We start from the raw sequence: 26,001 nt of genomic DNA, 5'->3' as shown, positions 1-26,001 counted from the left end.
AAATGTGTATATGCTAACATTGTAAGTAGAATCTCTTCGTGTTTTTGTGATACTTTGAATAGCATCTCTTTCTTCATCTTCTGGAAATTACATCCATTTCTTTGCAGTAGAAGAAGTAAATTAATGTTTATCTCTACTGAGAAATAGAAGGACCGAAGAGTTTGGAAGCTAAGACAACGGGTAGCTGCCACTTTTAAGCTGATGTTTATCCATATTGAGAAATAGAGTAATCAAAGAGTCAGGGAGCTAAGACAAGGGCAGCTGCCACTTGCAGTTCTTGGGTGCAGCCTGAGCACACTTGGAATACTTGATCACAGCCCACAACAAAACAGAACCTTACCAGCCATGCCCTCTGAACACTGATGTTTCAATTGTTATCACAAGAAATTAAAAAACACATTCAAAACTTCTTAATAAGATATTGGGTTACATACTCCTGGCTAATGACCTACTAAAAAGCTTAAGATTGAAATGGGATTCTCATCATTTTAAATAACTTTCCAACTAATATAACTTAGTAGAACTACTACCACTGTCTTTAAAGACTTCATTTTAGCATTGTAGATGTTGTTTCCTTTAATCTTCCTTTTAGCTATTAAAAGTATATATTAAAAGTATAACCTATTTTCCCAGGAGCTACTTACACACTGGCTAAGCCCATCTGACATGAAAGAACGCAGTGATATATCCAGATGCTAACCAGAATGAGGACAGGCTATATTAATGCGGGCTTTGATTTACTTTTATTGCGACTAGTCAACTTTGAGTAGAGCACTAATTTTTCAGAAGACCTGACTTGAGAAATGGTTCTCCGCAAGTATTTTGCCAGATGACAGAAGTCTGCCCAGAGCTGGACTAGATGAAGGTAAGAAGAGAAACTCTACAAAATACAACCTTCCAGGAGACAAGCCTCAGACGTAGAATTTATTCTCTAAAAAGCTTTTGAGCTAGGTTGAATAATGAGTAGCAAAGAACTTAGAAACTTATATTTCCATCCACCCATCTTAATGACATTTTTCATAAGGATTATTTCTCAAAATACCTTCTGGTAAGAACATTTGTATCCAGGTCTGTATAACCAGCAGAATTAAAAATAATTACCTTTTTATGAGAGGTGAGCAGATGACACTGTGAACAACGCAGCCCTAAAACTGAGTGCCTGGGCCTGAACTTGCCAACTTAACCTCCATTTCCCACACTGGCTAACTAGGCCATTAGTGCCTTTGGCCTCTGCAATAAGCTGGGATTTCATTTGGCTAAGAGATGGGAAATGGGCCTTCAATAATTTGCTACTGAGTAAGATCCAGAGAAGATTTTCACGTTTTTATTTTTTAAATTACTTTAATTCTGAAAGTTAAAGTGAAATACATGTATCACACAAAGTTCTTAATTAAACCATTTAAAGTACAACCTTAAGCCTATCATGACACTCATGCCTGTAATACTAGCCCTGGGGAGGCTGAGGTGCAAAGATCACTCCAAATTCAAGGCCACAGGGGCTGCAGAGCGGCATTCAGTCTCAATCCATCCATGCATACATATATCAATCAGTTCATCAAAGTCCACTATAAAGTGGAGCTCATGATGCAGAATGTATGATTGCTGTCTAGGATGGGGGCTCTTTTCACACCCACAAAGGAAACCCCGTGTCCTATATCTTTAGCAACAATTCCCTGTAAGCCCTAACATGAAACGCCCTGTCCCTAGATCTGCCTCTTCTAGACATTCCCTACAAATAAAATAAAATGAGGCCGTGTGTGTGTGTGTGTGTGTGTGTGTGTGTGTGTGTGTGTGTGTGTGTGTGGTATCTGGCTTCTTTATAATATTGCTGAGGCTCTTCAATGCTGTGGCATTCCTGTAATTTTTTCAATTTTTTTATTACAATTAAAATACAAATAAAATATAATACTTAAGTGCACAGTTTAGTGGTGTTAAGTACATCTGTACAACGTGCAGCTAATGTCACTACACCTCAGTCCCTCCCTAGCCTCTCACTCGTTCCTCTTCATCCCTGGCTCCTGGCACCCACCTCGTACCTTCTTCTGTGAGACGAAGCTGCTCTGGGGACATTTAGTAGTGGAGTCTCTCAGTACTAATGAATCTCGGGGAATAGGCTGAAACCACACCAGTCCCCGCTTTTTCATATATTTATCATTATGGGTACAGTTTACTGTGTATCAGTTTTGTCTGAAACCTCAGTTATTGAAAAACCGGTCACATCTTATTGGTTGTCCACACTGAGGAGAAACACACAGGTGTGCTGGCTGCTGGCCATGTGCTCGGAAGGGGAGAGAGGCAAGTGGAGACCCCTGCTCTACTCAGGAGTGAACAGGCTCTCTGTCTCTCAAGGAATTGTGTACGAGGCTAGATTATTTTTTAAATGTGACATATTTAAAGGACTAAGCACGGCATATCCTCGTTTGTGAACCATTTTCCTGCCATAACCTATTTTGAAAAGAAGGAAACATCTTGCCTTCCTGGAGGGCATCATCACCTCAACAAGTGACTTTTCTGATTCCAGCAGGAAAATCCAGGGCCACTAGCTACCCTTGTACCCCAGCTGCTTGCTTTAGGAATGTAATGCAAACAAACCCCAAACATTTAAGAGCTGATTTTAATGACTGACTACAGGCTGCAGAGAACTTTCAACTGTTTACCAATGTCACAGGAGGAAGCTCATGTTTACATTTAGGTAAATGAAGCCTATTTATCAATTATTTTAAAAGACCCTAGGGTCTATATATGTCTTCCCTTAGCTTTACCAACATAGTATATCCATATAAACCGTGCTCATGTTTTTTCTTCATTCTTAACTTACAAACTCTTTTTGGAAAGCAAAGTAAAATGTGGGGTCTGGGATCCTGACTTGCCCCTTACCACCACGGAAGTTTCTCCAGCAGGCCTTTGAGCTTCTTCTGTCTCGACAGGAAGTACTGGCTCAGCGTCATTCACTTTAATAACCACACTCAGGTCTCTGTTAACACACAACCCTTTCCACAGCTTTTACTGAGACCCCCCTGTCCTACCTATGTTCACCGATACCAAGAAGGCATCTTGGAGCTGTGTGTGGGAGTTGAGGAACAATGAGTCAAAGGAGAATGAGGTGTGATAGGGACACAGATGTGCCCACTCCTTACAAACGCTGGGCAGGGATGGCTACTGACATGCGCGGGATGGTGAATGGTGAATGGTGGTGTCACTGTGAAACAGTTCAGGAGAGGAAGAACTTCTTCCTGACCTGTCCATCAGGGGCAGTACTTCTGGAACCTGTGGCCCTTGTATTCGTGGACAAATTCCACTCTCTCTCTCTCACATCTGGCACATACACTTCCCCAACAAGTGGAAGTTTCTGTCTGGAATACCTCTTGACCCAGACCTGGGTCTTAAGCGATAAATGTCTAGAAAAGCAGCACTTAACAATGTGGCATGTCTATGAAATATTTACAAACACCACACAAAAGGAACACGTGGAATTAACCAGCCTTGTCCCCGCTTTGAATTTCTGATTTCATGAGTTTTAGTATTTAAATGCCTGGCAGACCCACTGACATGTGGAATCCACATTCTTTCACCCACACGTGCTTTGAGTCATTCGAAAGAGGGCTAGACAGAGGTCCCAAGGATGGTAAACACGCCAGGGCACCCTGACCCTCACTAACAGTGGCAGAGTCATGTGCTGGGTGCAGGTCATGGCTCCCTGACCCTCTACCCTGCTCCTCTTGATGACAGAGGGATCATCTTAGTCCTGTGTTGCTTGCACCGCCCCCCCCCTCGGCTGGACAGTGTTGTTCCCTAGGTTTGGCAGGCTATGATGGCTCCATGACATGGCTTTTCTGCTTCTATCCCAGTGCTGGCTTTGGAAGGGCAGGCGAGCACAGGCGTGAGCTCTTGTAGCCACATACTCTCTCGTACCCATGGCCTCCTAACACATGCTGTGGGTACCTGGACATGTATGCATGGAACCTCACCGTGTTCTCGAGTTTCTTGTCATGTGTGTTCACACACATGTGTGTGAGGACAGAAACTGATGGCAGGGTCAGGAGGAGGGAAGCCGTCTGTGAAACCAAGCAGCGGGAAGCAGGAGAGAGCGGGGACTCCACAGGCTGTGAGAAGGTCTGTAACCCAGATCTGCAGCCACCACTCTGGACATCACAGTCTGTGCGGTGATAGCTTTCACACCCTGTCCCTTTAATTGAGATTTCTCCATCTGAGCTCAGCTGGCTGACCGTGGGAAACAGACCTAAACTTGCTGTTGGTGAGCAGCACAACTGAGTCTCCTGACAGCACACTCATGTAAGCTCAGAAACAACAGTCACCCCACGGCAACAACACAACACTATCAATGCAGTGAGACAAAGCCAAAGGAGCACCCGGGGTTCCCCATGCCGCCCACCTACTGAATCAGCTTCTGTAATATTGCCTTGGGTTTCCTTCCATAAACAAACAAGCAAAAAAAGCCAAAGATTCCAGACATAACCCCAATTCTCCTACCTCCCAAAGGGGATCTGAGTGAGGTCCCATTGTGAAGGCTGTGAACACACACACACACACACACACACACACACACACACACACACACACACATATGCACGCATGAACGCACTCACACACTATTAGCCACAGAGGCACCTCTGTCAAGAGCCAGGAGAGGGACCCGAACCCCAAGGAAAGAACAGCTAAAATGTGTAGACGTGAGGCTGACAGGAAGAATAGGTGGGGTGAGTGGCACCGTGTTTTTAAAATAATTATTTTGTTCCCTCGGTTGCCAACTCTAATAAACTCTCCCAGCTTACAGCTCTAAATCTCTGACACGTTATTTCACCATCATCTGTAAAGCACACAGAGTAGTTGGGAAAGTCGATTACAAGGCATGCTTCTTGATATTATACCCCAGATTATGATGGACAAAATGCTGTTTTGTCATCACAGCAGAGAACTCTGCTTGGACTGGAGTGAGTGTTGCCTGACGAAGGCATTCACATCATCATACATAAAATGTCCTGTGAATAGTTCCTGAGGAGGAGACCAAATGTCAGCTCTCAGGAAATACAAACTGAAAACCGAACAAATCAAGGGAAGTGTGATTGTCAGCCAAGTCTTTAACAGGAAGTTGAACATGCCTTGGAAGCAAGTGTTCTGGGTTCTGGGCCTGTGAGAACACAATGATCGGAGACCTCAGGTATGTCACACCATCAAGCACAGCTAGACCAGTTTGTAAATCTACCAAGAGTAACTAAGGGCTCAGTGGATGAGGGTTCCCCTTTCCCTATATTCTGTCCACTATTCAGCACTGGCTGTTTTGTTGATCTCTGCCATTCTGACTGGGGTAAGATGAAATCTGAGGTTTTTAAAATTTGCATTTCTTTAATTGCTAGGGAACATTTAGATGTTGAACATTTAGATATCTTAGCCATTTTTTTCTTCTTTTGAGAACTCACTGTTATAGTACCATACCCATTTTTTAATGGATCATTCATTTTTAAAATTTTTTTGAGTCCTTTATATATTGTGGATAATATTAATGCTCTGTCAGTTGTAGAGCTAGCAAAGATTCGATCCATTCTGTAGGCTTCCTCTTCAGGTTGATTGTTTCTTTAGCTATGCAGAATTTCTTTTTAGTTTTATGCAGTTCTACTTGTCAACTGTTGGCCTTAATCCTTGGGTAAATGGAGTCCTATTCAGAAAGTCCTTTCCTACATCTCTATTACGTAAGATACTGCCTATGTTTTCTTCATAGGTACGATGATTATGAACCACAACAACGACCAGCATGGCACAATAACCCAAAGAGTGAAGTCGTGCCATGCTTACCTTGGTGTTAACTCTGGTAGTGTGAATGTAATTGGACCCCACGAGCCCATAGGGAATGACACTATTGGGAGGTGTGGCCTTGCTGAAGTCGGTGTGACTTTGTTGAAGGAAGTGTGTCACTATGGGGGGGGCAGGCTTTGAGGTCTCTTTTGCTTAAGCTATGCTCAGTGTGACAGAGTCCATTTCTTGCTACCTACAAGATGTAAGACTTTCAGCTACTTCTCCAGTACCATGTCTGCCTGCATGCTGCCACCCTCTGCCATGATGATAAGGACGGAACTTCTGAAACTGTGAGCCACCACCTCAATTAAACGTTTTCCTTTATAAGAGTTGCCATGGTCATGGTGTCTCTTCACAGCAATAGAAACCTGCTGTGGAATATTAGTTTAAGGTATGTGACTTTCATTTATGCTGTGGAATATTTATTTAATGATGCAAAGATTTCTTGCATTCTTTTATTTTGCGTTTGTTTAACTCTGTAAAGCTGTGTTACTTTGCCTGTCTAAGATACTCAATTGGTCTAATAAAGAGCTAAATGGTCAATGGCTATGCAGGAGAGAGACATAGGTGGGGCTGTCAGGCAGAGAGAATGAATAGGAGGAGAAATCTAGGTTCAAGAGAACAGTAAAAAGAGGAGAAGGGGTCAAGAAAAGGAGGAGAGGAGGGTGCCAGGGGACAGCCACCCAGCCACACAGCCATCCATGGAGTAAGAAGTAAAGAAAGATATACATTACAAAGAAAGGTAAAAAGCTCAGAGGCAAAACATAAAAGAAGAGAAATGGGTTAAGTTAGAAAAACTGGCTAGAAACAAGCCAAGCTAAGGCCAGGAATTCATAAGTAAGAATAAGTCTCCATGTATTTATTTGGGAGCTGGGTGCTGGGCCCCAAAGAGGAAAAAAACCCATAGAAACCCTAACTAAGACAGTAACCAACAGCTCTTTAGTTCAACTTACAACCTGATCAACATGAGAAAAATCATGCCTGGTACTGGAAACCTAGCCAGCTACCTGGGACTGGTGAAGTCATGGATCTTGGAGGAGAGCCTATGACTGTCATTTTACTAACCTAGGATAATCCCTCACTACATTCTTAATATCCATTCTTACATCTACAGATACATATAGTCCTCACCCCTCATAAAGGAAATTTTCCTCTGCAACAGAAACAATACAGAAAACCACAACCAGTCAAAATGCACCTAAGGCTCAGGGATCACTGCTAAAGGGTGGTAGTGGTGGTCCTGGTGCTGGTGGTGGTGCTGGTGGTGGTGCTGGTGCTGGTAAGACTGTAAAAGCCAGAGGATTGGGGAGTTTGCTGTGAGATTATGTCTCATAGAAATGTCAAAAGTACATCCATTAAAATCTCACCAACATGACTGCCTAAACATGAGCTGAACAAGGACAACAACAGCAGACATGTAACATGGACAGATAAAGCCCATGAGGCTTCAGTCCTTCACAAAGAACCACAGGTAACTAAGGGATGCTGAGAGTGGACAAAACTAGTCTTCCTCAGGGAAGAGCACACCAACTGGTTAGCCATTACTAGATGGTCAGTCCTGAAAACATACATACAAATAACATTATACAGACAGGGCAGGCTGTACCTATGTATTTAGGAGTGTGTGTGTGTTTGTGTGTTTGTGTGTGTGTGTGTGTGTGTGTGTGTGTGTGTGTGTGTGTGTGTGTATGAGAGAGAGAGAGAGAGAGAGAGAGAGAGAGAGAGAGAGAGAGAGAGAGAGAATGTGTGTAAAAAGAGGTCATAAATTTGAAGGAGAGCAAGGAGTATATGGGAGAGTTTGGAAGAAAGAGAATTGAAAAATGATGTAAATATATTATACTCTCAAAAAATTAATAAAGGAAAAATATTTTAATTTAAAAAATGACAGGGGTTGAGGATTTAGCCCAGTGGTAGAGCACTTTCCTAGCAAGAGCAAGGCTCTGGGTTTGGTCCTCAGCTCCAACAAAAAAAAAAAGAAAAGAAAAGAAAAAAAATGACTTTTTTTAAGTTTTTATTCCTGAAAATATGTAAAGTAACTAGCTTTGCTGCTCGCTTTATCTTGAAATAAAAATCCTTCAGGGCAAGAAGGAAGAAGCTAAGCCTCTCTCATAATGAAGACAGATTTTTCTGGCAAAATACAAAGGAGAAGATAAGTATTGGCCTTAATTCTCATTCTCCTCTGGTGAGTGAGGCAGAAAGGCTTCTGTGAGATTCCCACACTACCATCCTCACACAAACAGAAACCTCTCAGTGTCTCAGGCCTCCTGTTTGGTCTCACAGCCCAGATAGTGTGCACAGCTGTGACCCCGGAATCATGGTTCCTCCATTCCCCAAGAATCTGAGCAGGCAAATACGGAAGTGTCTGATCAGGATACAGAATCATCCCTCTGCCCTCCAGCATCCACGTTTACAGAGTCACACTGAGAAGCCCACACTGTTGCTTTCTGTCACAAGAACAAGACAGTTACTCTGGTGACTGGACCTCCTCTGACAGGTGACATCAACACACCCTTACTCAAGGGCTGTGTCCAGCTGCGAGTCAGTGATGAGGGCTGGCTGCCTGGAGCAACAGAGCACTGGGGGGACTCTAGCCAAGATCTGAATGGCACATTCAGTGCAAGAAGCAATAGGCTGACAGCATCGAGAAAGGAGCCTAGAGGCGGGAAATTTGTTTGTTTGTTTGTTTGATTGTTTGTTTGTTTTTTGAGACAGGGTTTCTCTGTGTAGTTTTGTTGCCTGTCCTGGATCTCACTCTATAGACCAGGCTGGCCTCGAACTCACAGAGATCCACCTGGCTCTGCCTCCCGAGTGCTGGGATTAAAGGCGTGTGCCACCACCACCCGGCAAGATGGGGAATTTATTAACTTGGAATCCCACCAAATACTCATCTTCAAAAGTGTCTTTTGAGTCCACATCACGAAATGGACAATGGGGTTCTTTGGGTGTACCCATCTCCTGCCCTGTACCTATGAGGACTATCCTACCCCTCCACCATACACAAACACACACACACACACACACACACACACACACACACACACACACACACACACACACTGGTTCTGGTGTTCTTCTGCAGAGATGATGCCATAGACTTTCTTGCATATTATTTGTCATTTTCCAGCTGTATTATACATGAATGGGCCATTGCTACTTGGGTCCTATGACTGCTCCAGGCTGGATAACTACAGTTCAAAGAGCCTCCTTATCTGCATCCTCTTTCCCTCTTGGGTCTCTCCTGTGTATCTTTATGCCAATCAGCTTTTAGTCCCTGTGACAAAACACCTGAGGAAATCAACTTAAAGGGGGGAAGGCAGACTTGGCTCATGTTTTCAGAGGTCTCAGTACATGGTCCATTGACTCCATTGTTTGGGGCCTGAGGTAAGACAGACATCATGGCGGGAAGTGTATGGTGGAGCGAAGACACACACCTCAGGGCGGCTGGGCAAGAAAGATGAGATACAAAGGAGGAGGAGAGGGTGAGGAAAGGAGAGAGGGAGAGAGAGATGGGAAGAGGTCTGGGAGAGAAATCACACCCTAATGTCAAAATATCACTTTAAAATTCACATCCCTGATGACCTACTTCCAACATCCCATGAAGTCAGAATTAATCCACTGATGAGATCAGAGCCCTTCTGATCCAATAATTTTCTCAAAGGCCTCACCTCTGAGCACTGATGCTCTTGAGACCAAGTTTTCAACATATGAACATATGGCAAAGACTTACAATCCAAACCAGACATTCCTTTCTTCCTCTTCCTCTGTCCTGCTCTGCTGACCTCTTTCCTCTCCCCTGTATGATAGCTGCATGTGTCCACCATCCTCCCTGGATTCCTCGTAGTACCACACTGTGCAGTCCTCACGTGCCACCCTTCCTTTGGCCCAAAATGCCCACCCTTCTACACCACTTGACTCTTTGCAGCAGGCCATTCTATGTGTTTCTGAGCCAGGTGCTCTGATGCCAGCCTCTTTATCTACTGTGAGTGTTGTCTATGACATCCCTTGGTGCTCACCGTGCGCTGGTACACCATGTCCTTCAGGGGCTCATTCAGAAACCAGCTCACTCAATTCAGAGAAGGTACCTAGATCCCACCTCATACTGTGTGGCCATCCTGGAGCTCCTCACCCTCAGTGTTTGGTGACATCTTGGGAGATGACAGGATTTTCAGTGACTCTGGTTCAGTGTTACTCTCTCATGGAAAATGGTATCTTCAGTGGACCCATATCTAAAGACCACTCTCAAAGACATCTGAAGATGGGGCTGGATTTTGACCATCTAGGACATCTCTGAGGCTACTGCCAAGGCATCTCTGCTGCACTTAACACAAGCTATATACATGGATGTCAGCAGAGGCAGCATACAACTTCATGCCAAAAGAGTTTCTCAACTTGATTGATCTTTGTGAGCTAGTTGTGTTATTGTTATATCATTCCTACTTGTGTTATATACTTTCATAATATAAGTTATGATAGCCATGGTTCTTCCTGGTATTTAAGAGTGTAATTGTGCTACTGAACCTCTGCCCCTCAGACTTCAGGAGAATTAGGTACTCTTCTCCACCATCCATCAAGTGCACACTGTATCAGTGTCCACAGCTGTTAGAATCAGAACATAGCTAAACATCCCAAGGACACACACTAGAAGGCAGCTCCCTGTAGCCTCAATGCTCCACAGCAGAGAGGCAGCTGCCTCCCACAGAAGCCTCCATGATGGCCCAGAATCTGTCCTTGGAGGTACAGAGGGCAAATAGCCTCAGGGTCTTCTGGCCTTGTAATGTCACATGTGGGGTTATATAGAACTCTTGAGGCCCAACTTCATTACCAGTGAAGGTTGGTGATTGTATGGAATGGGGATTCTTGCCATGGCCACATCCAGACGGGTGCATGGCAATGTATGCATACACTGCTCAACCATTGACCCTAGTTTCTGCTGGAGTTGGAGCTTCAATAAATGAGGCTCACAATGAAATGAATGTGTTGAGCAAATGTCAAACTGTACAACAAACCTCTTAAGCTGCCTTCCTGCTGTCATCTCAGGCTCATGCATCAATTAAGGATGAGTTCTGTCATGGTTTGAATAAGAATGGCCCCGATGGGCTCATATATTTGAATGCTTAGTTAACAAGGAATGGCAGTATTTGAAAGGATTAGAAAGATTGGGAGGTATGGCCTTGCTGGAGGAGGTGTGTCACTGGGAGTAAGCTTTGAGGTTTCAAAAGCTCACACCAGACCCAATGTCTGTTTGTGTCTGTCTGTCTGTCTCTGTGGGTGTGTGTGTGTGTGTGTGTGTGTGTGTGTGTGTGTGTGTGTGTGTGTGTGTATCAGGAGTTGACACACTTAGCTACTGCTCCAGCACCTGCCTGTATGCTGCTATGCTCCCTGTCATGATGATAATGGACTACCTTTGAAACTGTAAGAAAGCCCGCCCGTTAAACGCTTTCTTTTATAAGACTTGGCTTGGTCATGGTGTCTCTTCACAGCAACAAAACAGTGACTAAGACAAACTCTTTAAGAATACATCAGTTCTAGCTTCCAGAGCATATCTGTCTCTGTGTAAGTAGGAGTGTCATCATGGGCATTGGTATTGTAGACTCACCTATCACAGACCTCAGACTACCCAAGCTATGAACCAGAGATGCAGCACCCAGGCTGCAGAACCACTCATGGCTATGTATCCCCAGACAGCACCTGGCCCCCAAGCCTGCTTTGTGTTCTAGCAATGTCTTATGCAAAAGTAAATGCTGACAAAGGTATGCCCACACAGCCACTCAGTCCTGGATGAGGGGGAAACCAACAAGCTTGCCACAAAAGGGTATGACCTGGTTGCACGTGAATGACAGCTGTAGATACATTTCTTAAGTCTTCTACCTTGGTTGCCTACATCTTTCTTAAAGAAGAAAGGTCTCCTCTGGGCTTCAGCCCCTCTCTGCTGTAGAGTCCATCAATGGTTGGGAGGCTTCCCTGGGCCTTCCCTGCTAAGCAGTGATCATGAGCCTGGGCCATGGGCCCCACTTCAGGAGAGCAATTCCTGGTACAGTACTAACAACTAGACCATAAGCAAAAGCTTCGGTTTCTATAACTGTGACATAGGCTTAATAACTGGTAAGTTTGGGTTTCGGGAGAGCTGAATGGGTAGCAACGACAGGCTCCACAACAACATAAATCCTGGATGCTACTATCACTACAAACGGAAAACTAAAAACAAGGGCAGCCATTGCCCGGGAACACTTCCTCTGGACTAGACTAGAACTCCAGGGTGACACAGAATTGTGGAATGTGTGGAGAGGCTTTATGTCTGTGGGAGCACCTGCCTATTCCTGGGTGTCCCCCACTGCAGGACTCTGGCAGCTGCAGCTGCAGGTGGTCCTGTGGAACCTGGCAGCTGATGTGATAGCTAGAGCCCAGACCCTCTTCCTTTGGGTGGAAGCAAGCAAGTGTTGAGCAGGTGGGCAGTAACCCAGCTTCACAGTGGGAAGTGACTGCTTAGGGAACTGGCTCTGTTACTAACAGGATGAAACAGACAAGAGCTCTGGCCCTTCCCTATGCATGAAGAGGCACTGTGGGAAGGAAGCTCTGCATGAGCTCCAGCTGGCATGCTCCAGCCCAGCAGGGAGCTGGGGACACAGACAGACAGACACACTGCGTCTGGTGTGAGCTTTTGAAACCTCAAATTGGAATTGAACTATGAAAAATCTGTATTTCAAAAGAGAGGAGAACACTCAGGTGTTCCTTTACTCTCTTCTTCATCAGGACCACAATCTACATGCACAGGAAACCAAATGAATTTTTCTAGAGTTGGAATTTTTGCTTCAAATTTACACATTTTGTCTTTGTAACTTAACATGTTTGAATTGTGTGCAATGTGGTCCTTGTCATAGTTTGCCTCTCTGTTGCTATGATACTGACCAAAAGCAACAGGGAGGAAAGGGCTTATTTGGTTTCTATGTTCTGACACAGTCATTTAGGGAAGTCGGTGCAGAAACCATGGAGGAACTACTGATAACTGCCTTGCTGCTCAAGGCTTGCTCAGCTTTCTTTCCTATAAAACCCAGGTCCACCTGCCCAGGAGTAGCTCTGGCCATAGTGGGCTGGGCCCTCCCACACCAATCATTACTCATGAAAACATTCCACAGACATGCCCATATGACAAGTGGATGGAGGCAATTCCTCAGCTGAGGCCCCCTCTTTCCAGACTGGTGTCAAGTTGACAAAAACTAGCACGCACAGTCCTTAAATGTGCCAGTGAAATGGTATTTCTTGCTGGAGCGCGTTCACTGTTCAGTCTGCTGGACTGGAGGTGGCCTCTGTCACGACTGGACAGTCTGCATGGCTGGATATATCTTGTCTTGTCCTGTCTGTGCATCTTTAACAGTATCACACAAAGGGCATGTTCTACATCCCCCTCCACCTTACCTGCAGACATGGAAGTCAGCCCACAATGTGCGAGGCCTCAACTTTGGCTATAAAATGCGTCACCTCACAACTGACCTCTTAAATTCATTTGATAATTCTGTAATTTCCTGGGCCAGCTAGAGTGGTATATGCAGTGGAAAAACAACACAGAGATCCTATTTTCAATGAAGTATAAGGCAAGGACTGACGCTCAAGGTTTTCATCTGACTTCCACACACACTGTGGCACCAACGCAACTAGGTTCACACACATGAATGCACATATAGAAACACACTGGTAAAGACATAAACAAATTCTGATAAACCAATTTTGATTATAAAAGATACTACAATATTTTTTTAATAAAATACTTTTATCTTTTTGTCCTCAGATATAAATAATGCTTTAAATGTCTTCGAAGACAATAGTTCAATATAAAGTTCCACTAAATTAGACAAGTGGCTAATTAAAGTCTCAAAGGCCACGAAAAGGAAGTGGAGAAGGGTAGATGGAAATACCAGAGGGAAACTCTACTTCAGAGCATCTGATGCAAGAAATGGTAAAAGTAAATAAAGGATTTGCTACTATGTATCACAGTAAAAATGACAAGATAACATTAATTCAAATATTACTTTTATATAGTCACACTAAACAAAATTTTCTGAATATAAAATCATGGCTGAAGCTTTTACCTGCCAGACAGCACAGTGCGAAGAAGCAGGGGTGTCCAAGGTACAGTTTGATGGTAACGAACCAAGTAATTCTGGTGTCCGGGTCATGTACGGACAGCACCATTCAGATGGTATCAATGTTAATTATAACATGAAAAATTAGGAATGGTTTTCAAAGGGAAAAAGTGTTATTATTATAAACGTTGGCAGGCATTAGAACCTCACAGCACACCACAGCCTCCTGGGTCACTGCAACGTGAGCACACAGCAGAAGTTGGGTACTTCATCATGTCAAAGCTGACATGTGGCAGTGTAGGACCTGTGCTCTTAAAATGCGAGCATGCTCTTAAAATGTGAGCCAATCCACATGAAATGGTTTAGGCGACAGAGTGGTAGTCCTGTAGAGGGTGACACAGACTAAAACTAGGGCTGGTCCTCAGGAAGGCACGGAGGAACAGCTCAGGGCCAAGTACCCTGGAGGCTTCAGGCACAGCTTGTTTATGAGTGGATAATGGAGCTTGCTAGAGGGGACAGGTGATGGGCCTAGCTTAGAGTGTTCACCTGAACTATCACAAGAATCCAGCACTGGGACGCTAATGAGTAGCAAGGAAAAAGGAGATGAGCACCGATTTTGACCTTACTAGTGCAGTGTCCTCGAGGGCATTCCTGGGTGCCTGTTACAAGCAGTCCCACCAATTCTACTGCAGCCACTGGGGAGAGACCAGCGTAAGACTGGGCCAACCCTAGCCTAGCAGCTCAGCTGGACTCACGGCTTACAGTAGGCAGAGAAGCCAGAGCGTAACTAGACGTGGAAGAAGCAATCCATGGCAGAGTTTAGAGTAGTCCTGGGTATGGCACCTTCCTTCAGTGGCCATGGCACAATAAAGGATCAGGAAAGCTCTAGATCCTTCTCCCCAGACATCTACTTTTCCTATTTTCATGTGATTTCCTAACCCACACCGAAGATCAGCCCTAAGCCCAGATGACAGGAGTGAAAGCTTAGGTTACAAACTTCTGGTCAATTAGTAGACGAGTTCGCCTACAACCTGTATTTGTTTCCAAGGCTTTAGCTTGTAAGACTGTTGGTTTCCTGGCAGTTTGTGCTGAGTGTGTGGCACTGGGAACTGCCGTACAGCACCACGGATACAGAAGACACATCCTGCACAAACCAGACAGATGGTAACCGGCGTCTGCAGTTTACTACAGTCTGAAGTTCACGCATCCTTTCTATAAAGGCCACTTGTTTTCTCTCTTGTTTCCAGTCATACTTGTTGCCTAACACAAAGGATAATGCATACAAAGGATCTGGACACACTCCAGGGACTTCCCGAGAAAGCTCACATTTGAAATTGTTGAGGCAAAAGAAAAATCTAAGAAAATGCCTCACAACCGGATCGCATGAAGGCTGCCACACCAACTCCAGTGCTGTCCGTGTGACATAAACAATTATGTCAATAATAGCAGACGAGAGATACGTGTCCCACGGGACTAAGCTCCCTGGAGGTCCCTGGCAGAGTGCCCGTGTTATGCCTCCTTCTCGAAGGAGACGTGCTTCACAGATCATGAGCTCTCTGGGCTATGGGTTCTGTATAACTGCTTTTCTGATAATGTTCTAATTAATCTATAAAACACAACCAAAATTAATGAATGCTTGGGTTGTGAACTATGGAGGAGAGGGGAAGCTGGACATGGACCTTATTTAGATATAGCAGAATGAGCTATTCCTTAAAGACCCCAAGCCGCTAGATGATAGAAAGTATAATAGTTCAGGCAGTTCTAGGGAATGAACACTCACCCACTAGGAATCCTTTAGGAATCCCAACTAAAGTGATTTATGACAGAAAACCTTATCTCATAGGAGACAGATGATGGGCCCCTCCATTGAGGAAGTTCAATATGGAAAACTTAAGGACTACAGCAGAACCCCTTCCCCTTACAGGAGTAAAAGTACAAGAGTCCATATTCTAGCAGGTAAAAAGGTTTTATATTAAAACAGATATGTGGGAAAAGAACTAAAGAAAGACTTAGGGAGGATCTGCAGCATCCAAACTGACTAAGTGGGTCATGAGAACCAGAAAAGTAGAAGTGCATAATAAACTAGTGAGCGGCTGAGATAAAGATGAAGGACACAGCTGCAAGAAGCCTACACAAGTCTAGGGACTGTACTAAGTTTAAAAAACACAGACTGCTCTTTGGGTCATAAAGTTCTTGTGGGTGAAGGGATATGTCTAGCGCCGATTAATAATTGTGTGCTTGCTGTTTTTTTAAAGATGATGTAACTGAATTATTGCCAAGCTCTTGTTGTTCCTTGTAGGACTTGATAGTTTTCTTTTCTGTATATAAACTACTGATTTACAGAAGTAAAATTGCAGCAGATTCAAACCACTTCTGAGTGTGTTGTCTGTCTGTCATTCGCCGAATCCTTGCCTTCCTGACTACCCAAGCTCTGGTCTCCCTACGGTCGTGGTACCCCCCGGTGGGCCAGTCGGTGGCAGAAGGCATCTTGTCAATCAAGGTTCCCTCCTTTCGGATAACTCTAGCTTGTGTCAAGTTGACATAAAACTAGCCAGCACACTGACCCTAGTAACCAAAGAGCTAAGCCCTATCTCCTAAAGGTTCCACATTTCTCCCAAATAGTGCTTACACCTAGAAACAAATATTCAAAAACATTATCTTGTGGAGATAGTTCAGATTCAAACCACAAGATTACCTACATAAAACTGCAATGGTATTTGAACACACAGAATGAGAAATAGGCAGTCATTACCTAATTCAAAGTTGAAATGGTGTTTGAGTGTTTAGGGTAGTACTAACTCAGTAATTTAAACTTGAATTTGCATCAATACATTTTATTTTCCCTTAACACCTTTTTTTCCAGAATTTACACTCATCAGCATCTCTTCTTTTTTACACTTAGAGAAAAATCTGAGCAGTGGTCCTTGACACCAGTCTGAAGTGATAGCTCCTCCAGGAAATCAAGTCCTCACAAAGGCTGAGGAGGGGCAGAGTCTTAGGCACACTGCTCTACTGGAGGAGAGGAGTCCCAGTTGCTGCGGTGTTAGCACACAGCAACTCAACTTGAAGCTCCTCTTGTGAACAGCTTCTGTCGTAATTCAAAGGGCAACAGGCCTGGTGACCTCAAAGGTCCAGGCTCTGTAGGCATCGTGGCTGTCCCCTGTGGGACACTACAGTCATGTGGAGACTTCTGAGTTGTGGCTTGTCATCTCTGATCCCACCTAACACACCAGGTAAAGGACAGAGGAGTTGCTTGTCCTCATCAGAAAGATGTTTTCTGCCCCAGCCCTCTAAATACTATGGACCAACTGGTGCCTACCTCGGTGGGACTGTCTAAGAGGCTGCATAGCTCCAGTACAGTGAATGCCAGGTCTCCTCAGTTCATGTTTAGAAAGAGGTAAGTTGATCCTCTTTTCCAAGATCCAAAGGGAGAATATAACCTTCTATGAATGTAACTTTAAAAAATTAATGTCAAGGGTCATAAAATAATCAGTGCAAGACAGCTATATGCCCTCTGCAGACTCCCTGGTCGAGGCCCAGGTACAGCCATCTTGTCTTCATCATTGGTTTCACTGCCTTCTTGCTTTGGTTGTCCCCCATGAGTGACCATCTTTTCCACCCATATTCAGTTTTCTGATCAACTTCAAAAACAGCAGACACCCCCTTCCACGGTTGGCCAAGTTTGTCCCTTTGTCTTCTGAGCTACCTGTGCTGTTTCCATTCAGCTCTTTTCCTTCTGGAATCTATGATGTCATCACGAACAAGAAAAAGGGGGCACTGAACTATCAGTTTTTTAAACATGTTGTTTACGAATTCAAGGGCATGCAGTAAGTAGATTAGTAATACTTGGGCATCAGTAAGTGGGAGATAACCTGAGGTCTCACACCCCAAGGGACCAAGAGTCTCAACAGCTACCACAAACTGTCACCTACTCAAAAAACTTCTACCAAAAAGAAACCCCCCTATGGTATGTGGAGCTTTCTCCACCTCTCTGGTGCTGGCAGCTGCCATGAGCTCAGGGCTCAGGGCACAGTGAAGCCAATGCCACAGCAAAGTCAGGAATAACAGGGGAACTTACACAGAGGAAACAAACCAAAGTAAGTTGATCCTAGTTAGAATATGAGTAAACTTTGGCCAGTAATGAAAAAGGGAATAAAAGACATAAAAGAGAAAAGAATAGGGGCAGTGAAGGCAGGGTTTTAGGGTCATTTTTTTTTTTTAAGAACATGTTCAAATGAGAGATTTCTGTGGTGCAAAATGTGGTCAGGAACCAACATGCCAATAGTTCAGTTTCATCCTAATACTGAGAATGTACTTCTGGAGGGTCTGTCCCTTGTGGCCTATGTGTCCCTGAGACCCATAACACCTGAGCCTGTATGCACACTTTGTCTTTTCTCCACTAGCCACCTATTACATGCACAGCACAGAAAATGGCCATGCTATACAGGAAAGGCCAGCTCCCTCCCCAAACAGGCCTGGAATGCAGAGTAGTCTCTTTAAACTGGGTGAAAAGAATGAGGCCCACATCTGCAAAGAAAGCCTTTCAAGGGAATGGGAAAAAAGAACAAAAATTGCTTATTCCAGAAGGTCTGGGCCAAATCCCTCTGTGGCCAGGCTTGGGACCACGACCACATTCTTGCTTTGATGTCTTCAAACACATGGATGTGCCAATGTTGAGCAAACCCATGACATATTCCCCAGAATATGAATCATTTTATCTTTCAAATACCAAAGGAATCATAAGAACCTCTCATCAGAGACTGAGAAGACCAGAATGAGTATGGCTGTCCATCCATCTTCTGTCCCCTGGGCCTTGCTCATCCTGAAGAGATCAAGGAGGGACATCAAGGTAAACAGCATAGGGCCATGGCATCCTTGCCACCTTGCACCCTCAAGTGCAACTGCCATAGTGGCAGGCGTAAAGCAAAAACACACAGAGTGCAGAATAAGATGAGCTGGCTTCTGTAGTGTCAGGTGCTGCTTCATGCCCCTACCTTTTTGTCTTTATCCCTCTCTACCTCCTCTCCAGCTACAACCATGAAACAGACATGGGCTCATCTTTATTGAAGAATACCAGCACAGATGGGCTATTATTTCCATTGTTTCTAAGAGGGTTTTCTTAAGAGAAGGGAAGCTCAGATGAGGGTGAGTCCTACAGAAGGGGAATCCAACACGTGCCTCCTGTAAAAACTGTCCCATCTGCCTCAATGGCTAAACCATGAATTCTTTCTCATTTCTTCCTGTATTCTTACCAGCAGGTCAGCCATCACTCAACCACAAACAGCTGAAGTTTCCCATCCAAGGTGGCAGTGGTAAGCTGTAATACAAAGTAGAGTACCATATTATGACGAATCATTTTTCATTTACTGAGTAACCAATGAGAAAAGTGGCCACAAAGTTTACACATTATTTGTAATGTTTCAAATCAAAGAGAAAAATTCATTAAATTAGTAAGATCTATTGCAATAGTGTGATACATATACTTCATTAGTCCCAGATACATTCCACTGATGCTTTAGAATCCAAAATGCTTTGACCTTAGATTTCTGAGTTTAAGGGAAGCCTGGGTGACAAGATCTTATCTCCACAAAAAGAAAAAGAAATGGAGATCACAGGACCCATGGGACATTGTCAAGCAGACCACCATGTACCTGCAGGACTTTTAGGACAAGAAGAAAGGAATCAAGGAGAATATTTAAAGAAATACTGGCACAAAAATATTCCAAGATTAATAAAAGATATATAAATATCTGTGCTCAACAAGCTCCCAAGATGAACTGAAAGAGATTCTCACTCATCCATGATGTAGTCAATCTCAAAAGCCCAAACCAGGCTGAATCCCAGAGACAGACAGACAGGGCACTCTCAGTGGGTGACAGACTAAAGAGATTAAAAGAAAAGGCCTCTATCAAGTGAGAGTCCTGTATCTAGTAAACACGCTGGAGTCGTGATGGGGAAATTGAGACTTCCCAGATAAGGAAAGACCAAGGGAGTTCATTACCACTAGACCTGTCCTGTAGAAATGCTGGAGGGAACCCACTTACAGGTAAAGTAAAAAGACTTTAAACATAGACTCAAAGCCATGTGAGGATAAAGGTCACAATAAAGGTAAATATATGAGCAACTATTAAATTAAGTTTACAGTAATAGAACCCTATAATTTTGGAGACTATTTCTATGTGTATGGGTGTTTTGCCTGCATGTATGTCTGTGCACCACATGAATGCAGTGTCATGGAGGCCAGAAGAGGGTGTCAGATTCCCGGGGACTGGAGTTACAGGTGGTTGTGCCCCATTGTATAGGTACTGAATCCAAGTCCTCTGGAAGAGCAATCAGAATTCTTAACCCCTGAGCCATTTCTCCAGGCCCTTAGTAACTATTTTTAAGGGACAAACACATTATTAAGAAATTATTAGTGTCAAAAAATTAATATTGTAACTTGGATTTGCAACTCCACATTTTCATACATAATTTAAGAAGCAAGTGAATTTTAAAATTATTATTGGCTTATATTTTGATGGACACACTGTATACATAACATTGTCACTTTTAATTTTAATAACTGAAAGAAGGTCAGTGAGATGCTCAAGGTTGACAACCTGAGCTCAATCTCAGGAACCCACGTAAAGGTGGAAGGAGAGAACAGACTCCACAAAGCTGTTCTCTGACCTCCACATGTTCATTATGGCATGGATATATTCTGCAAAATAAAAAAAATTAAACAAGCTGTAAAAGGCAGGAGTAGAAGTGATAGAAAAAGCATAGTTTTGTATGTTATTGAAGTTAATTTAGTATAAATAAAATTCAAAAGTTTCAACTTTAAGAGGTTAAATGTAATCTCTACAAAGACAGTATCTATAATATATACACAAAAGGAAATACTCTGAACCATTTTATTACAAGAATTGACAAAGGAAGAACACATGCGAGAAAGGTGAGGGGGAAAGCTAAAAACTATGTGAGGAAAGTACAGAAATAACCTCCCTCCTTATCTATAATTACCATAAATGCAAGTAGATTGAATTCTGCAACAACAAAAAAAGGTAGAGATTGGAAGAATGGATTAGAACAAGTGATCCACCTATATGCTGTCTACAAGAAACTCATTTTAGATACAAAACCACGAATAAATTGAAATGGAAAGAAGATATTCCATGCAAATCACAACCACAAGTGAGTGGGGATGACTCAGAAAACCAGACTGGGTCTGAATTACCTCACTCAATCTCTTTTGGCTCCATCCATCCATCCATAATCTCCTTCTCTGTGTGTTTGCTGTTGGTGTATAGAAAAGCTATTGATCTGTACAAGTTCATTTGTATCCTGCCACACTGCTGAATTTGTTTATTGTTTCTAGAAGTTTTCTGATAGAATTTTTAGGAACTCTAACGTCTAGTATCATGTCATCTGAAAATAGGGATAGTTTGACTTCTTCTTTCCCTATTTGAATTTTTTTTCTTTGAATTTTTTTGTCTTATTGTTCCAACTAGTACTTAAGTACAACATTGAAAAGGAGTGGGGGTACTGGACATCCTTGTCTTATTCCTGACTTCAATGGGATAGCTACAAGCTTTTTTTAGGATGATGGTGGCTATGGGTTTCTTGTATATAGCTTTTTATTATGTTGAGGTATGTTCCCTCTAGCCCTACTCTATCTAGAACTTTTATCATAAGGCGTGTTGGATTTTGTCAAAGATTTTTTCTCTGTCTACTGAGATGATCATGTGATTTTTATCTTTAAGTCCATTTATGTGACATATTATCATTTATTGATTTGTGTATGCTGAATCATCCCTGCATTTAAATATATAGCCAACCTGTTCATGGTGTATAATCTTTTTGATATATGTCTATATTCTGTTTGCAAATATTTTATGGAGCATTTTTGAGTCTATGTTCATCAGGAATATTGTTCTGTAGTATTCTTTTTTGTTGTTGTGTCTTTACCTGACTTGGGTACTACAGTGATACTGGCTATGTAAAAGGAGTTTGGGAGTGGTCCTTCTGTTTCTATTTTTTTTAATGAATTAAAAATGACTGGCTGTAGATTTTTGAATATCTGATAAAAATCCTCTCACCCTACCTCCTTTTTTTTTCAGCTGCAAAGCTTTTTATTACTGTTTCAATCTCCTCATTTGTTATGGGTCTCTTTAGCTTTTTTATTTCTCTGTGCTTTAATTTTGGTGGTTTGGCTGAATCTAGAAATTCATCCATTTCTTTTTGGTTTTCCAGCTTAATGGAGGACAGGTTTTTAAAATATTACCTTATTATATTCTGAATTTCTTTAGTGTCTGTTGTAGTTTCCCTGCAAATTTCTGAGTCTGTTCATTTGAGTCCTTTTCTTTCTTTTGGATAGTTGGACAAAGAGTCTGTTCATCTTGTTTATCTTCCCAAAGAGCTAGCTCTAGGCTTGTTGGTTCTTTGTATTGTTTTCTTTGTTTCTAATTCATTGATTTCTGCTCTGATTTGTATTATTTCTTGCTGTTGACTGGGTTTGTTCTTATTTTTTCAACTTTTTGAGTTGCATCATTAAGTCATTTATTTGTGCTCTTTCTGATTTAGAGCTATAAATTTCCCCCATAGGACTGCTTTCTATTGATCCCAGAGGTTTTGTTGTATTATGGTTTCTTTTTCATTTAGTTCTAGGAATTTTTTTTTTTATTTCTTTCTTGATTTCATCTCTGACTCATCATCATTTGGTAATGAGTTGTTTAATCTCCATGAGTTTTTTTATTTACTAGAGACTCATTTGCTGTCGATTTTATGTTTTTATTGCATTGTGGTCAGATAGGATACAAGGAGTTATTTAAATATTTTTAAATTTGTAAAGATTTGGTCTTTGTCCCAGTATGTGGTCTATTTTAGAAGAGCTTCCATGTGCTGATGAGTATAATGTGTATTCTTTGTTGTTTAGCTGGAATTTCTGTAGATAACTGTCAATTTGATGTGTGATATCAATTAATTCTGATATTTCTCTGTTTTTATTCAGATGGTCTGTCTACTGAAGGAAGTGGAGTAATGAAATAACATACCATTAATGGATTGTTAATCTGTATCTTTAATTCCAGTAGTAGATATTTTTTTTTAAATTGGGTGCCCAGACTTTGGTGCAAGTATGTTTAGGATGGTAATATCTTCTTAATTGACTGCTCTCTTGAGAAAAATGGAATGTCCTTCTTTTTATCTTCTGATTAGTTTTAGTTTGAAGTCTATTTCATCAGATATTAGAACAGTGACAACTGCTTGCTTCCTGGTCCCATATAACTTGCTTCCTGGTCCCATGGTATTTTTGTCCATCCTTTTACTCTAAACCAGTGTCTATCTTGAAAGATAAGATGTGCTTCTTATAGACAACAGATAGGCATATTCCACTCAGTCAGGCTGTATCTTTTGATTGGATAATTGAAGCCATTGAAATTTAAAGTTATTAATGAAATATGTTTGTTAATTGTGGCCACTATGTTGTTAATTTTTTGAATAGCTGTTTGTATTCTCAGTGTACTTTGTGTTTTAAGAATTATGGCATCATATTTCTTTTCATAGTCTCTCTGATATGTTCCTTCCTCTCTTCAGCCTGAAATAATGTTCCTGTATTTTCCTTTGATTTGGTATGTTGGATATACATTTTTTAGGTTGTTTATGTCATAAAAATTTTCTCCTTCAATAATGGCAGATAGTTTTGCTGGGTATACTATTTCAGGTTGGCTGTAATAGTCTTTCAGGACTTGGAATGCATTGCTTGCTCTATTGTTCAAAGTTGCCATTGAGAAATCAGCCATTATTCTGATGTGTTTTCCTTTATTTGTGACTTTGGTTTTTCTCTTGTGACTTTTAAAACTCTTTGCTACATATACTTAGTGTTTTAGCTATGGAATGGATTTTCTTTTCTGGTCTTGTCTATTTGGTGTTCCATATGCTTCTTGTATCTGTATGGATGTGTCTTTCCTTATTGAGGGGAATTTTCTTCTACGATCTTGTTGAAGATTTTGTCTATGTCATTGATTTAGGTTTCTTCTCCCTCCTCTATACCTATATTTTAAAGTTTTGTTTTGTTTTTTTTCATAGTGTCCCACATTTCTCATATTCCTTCCCTGTGTTTTTAAAATTGTTCATATTCCTTGCTTATTTGGTTTGGATCCTTTATTTTTATCTTCAAGTCTTGATAAGGTCTCTCTGTACAGCCCTGGCTGTCCTGTAACTCACTCTGTAGACCAGGCTGGCCTTGAACTCACAGAGATCCGCCTGCCTCTGCCTCCTGAGTGCTGGGATTAAAGGCGTGCGCCGCCACCACCATCCAGCTCATCTATGTAATTCTTAGTGGCGAATATTTCTACAGGATTGGTAGGTTTGGAAGTTAAATACTGGCTTGATCTTTCACACTATTTGTAATTTTGTGATGAGATCTGGGCATGTGGACTTGCTTTGTCAGTTCTAAGTCTGATATGGATAGAGCAGACTGTGGCAGAAAAGATGATGTGTGGGCAGGTTGGGCCTGGAGGTTAAAAATGGCTTGGGTAGAATCAAGTCAGGTGGACAGAGGACACTGGGCTGGGGAGCAGAATATGCTTCCTGGGCCAAGCCTGTAGTATGAGGACAGATCTGGCTGAGTGGGAAGGTTGCATGTGGCCTGTGAGAAACCTGCAGATTGGAGGTAGATAGGGTGGGTCCTGGCCAAAAACTAGAGGTTGGTTGTGGTTCAGGCAAGGGTGGCCAGACAAAGCTAGTGCACTGGATTTGGGATCTGAGCTAGTTATGGCAAGCTGGGGAAAAGGAATGGATGGGGAGAGTCAGGAAGACTCATGGGACTGGACCCTGGAGAAGGATGTGGGAGAGAGATCTGGCTGGGTGGAGAGTTATACCAATCTTTATTATCAGTCTATCAGTAGCTTTCTGGATTGACGATCTTTCAGACTGATGTTAATAAACCTTTGCTTTCTTTCTTTTTTTTTAATTTTGCAATACAATTCAGTTCTACATATCAGCCACAGATTCCCTTGTTCTCCCCCCTCCCGTCCCCCTCACCTTCCCCCCAGCCCCCCCCCCCATTCCCATCTCCTCCAGGGCAAAGCCTTCCCCACAGACTGAGTTCAACCTGGTAGACTCAGTCCAGGTAGGTCCAGTCCCCTCCTCCCAGGCCGAGCCAAGCAATCCTGCATAGGCCCCAGGTTTCAAACAGCCGACTCATGCAATGAGCACAGGACCTGGTCCCACTGCCTGGATGCCTCCCAAACAGATCAAGCCAATCAACTGTCTCACCCATTCAGAGGGCCTGATCCAGTGGGGACCCCTCAGCCATTGGTTCATAGGAGAGGCCCACAGAAATCCACAAAGATACCCACACAACAGACTGCTGGCAATGGTCGAGGGACAGCCCGAACTGACCTACTCTGGTGATGGGATGGCCAAACACCCTAATTGTCATGCTAGAAACCTCATCCAACTACTGAGGGATCTGGATGCAGAAAACCTTTGCTTTCTTAAGTGAATAACTGATATCAGTGAAATTTAGCAAGCCTGGCTACCCTCTACAACTGTCCAGGAAAATCAAAAGGAAACACACAGAATTAGCAGTGGCAGGAACTTTGCACACTTATTAATGAGAAGTAGAGAAGTGTGGTAAACACATGCTGTTAGGCTTATCTACCTGCAGGCTCAGCTGAGAAAGATAGCTGATTTTAAAATAGAAGGATGTCCAAATTTGATATATTCAAAACTATATCCAATAGAATTCAGAAGATAAAAATAAAGGTAATGCTTAAGAGGCTTTTTTTTTTTTTGGTTTTTCGAGACAGGGTTTCTCAGTGTAGTTTGGGTGCCTGTCCTGGATCTTGCTCTGTAGACCAGGCTGGCCTTGAACTCACAGAGATTCACCTGGCTCTGCCTCCCAAGTGCTAGGATTAAAGGCGTGTACCACCACTGCCCGGCAATTTTTAAAGAACAGCAAATTACCCAGCTTAGATGCCAAAATCAAAGGAGATTTTTAATGAGTTGTTAGTAAGTTTATAGCAATGGAAAATTTACAACAAACCAAACTTCCATTCACATGGAAAGAAAAAACAGACATTATAATATATAACATGTAACTTCAAAATATCAAATGTAACTTCAAAAT

At 42.6% G+C, this 26,001-nt stretch overlaps 1 protein-coding gene across 24 annotated transcripts in view; it reads right to left on the bottom strand.

Moving 5' to 3' along the window:
* Positions 1-26,001, bottom strand: part of Wdr27 (WD repeat domain 27) — a 218,310-nt gene that overhangs the window by 104,922 nt on the left and 87,387 nt on the right. For 4 of the 24 annotated variants that reach the window (XR_008221072.1, XM_052750743.1, XM_052750741.1 and 1 more), the window contains exon 25: positions 19,142-19,206. The exons of 15 other annotated variants lie outside the window; for them this stretch is intronic. Coding sequence is in view for 6 of the 9 variants with exons in the window: in XM_052750743.1 (XP_052606703.1) it covers positions 19,156-19,206 (51 nt within the window). In the remaining 3 variants the exon portion in view is untranslated. 5 more of the 24 variants (XM_052750745.1, XM_052750738.1, XR_008221071.1 and 2 more) reach the window with 4 other exon arrangements.

Source organism: Peromyscus californicus, unplaced genomic scaffold, assembly GCF_007827085.1.
Source record: "Peromyscus californicus insignis strain IS unplaced genomic scaffold, ASM782708v3 Scaffold_22__1_contigs__length_63687245, whole genome shotgun sequence".
In the NCBI taxonomy this organism is placed as follows: Eukaryota; Metazoa; Chordata; class Mammalia; order Rodentia; family Cricetidae; genus Peromyscus; species Peromyscus californicus.
This window is presented reverse-complemented; position numbering and strand designations above follow the sequence as displayed.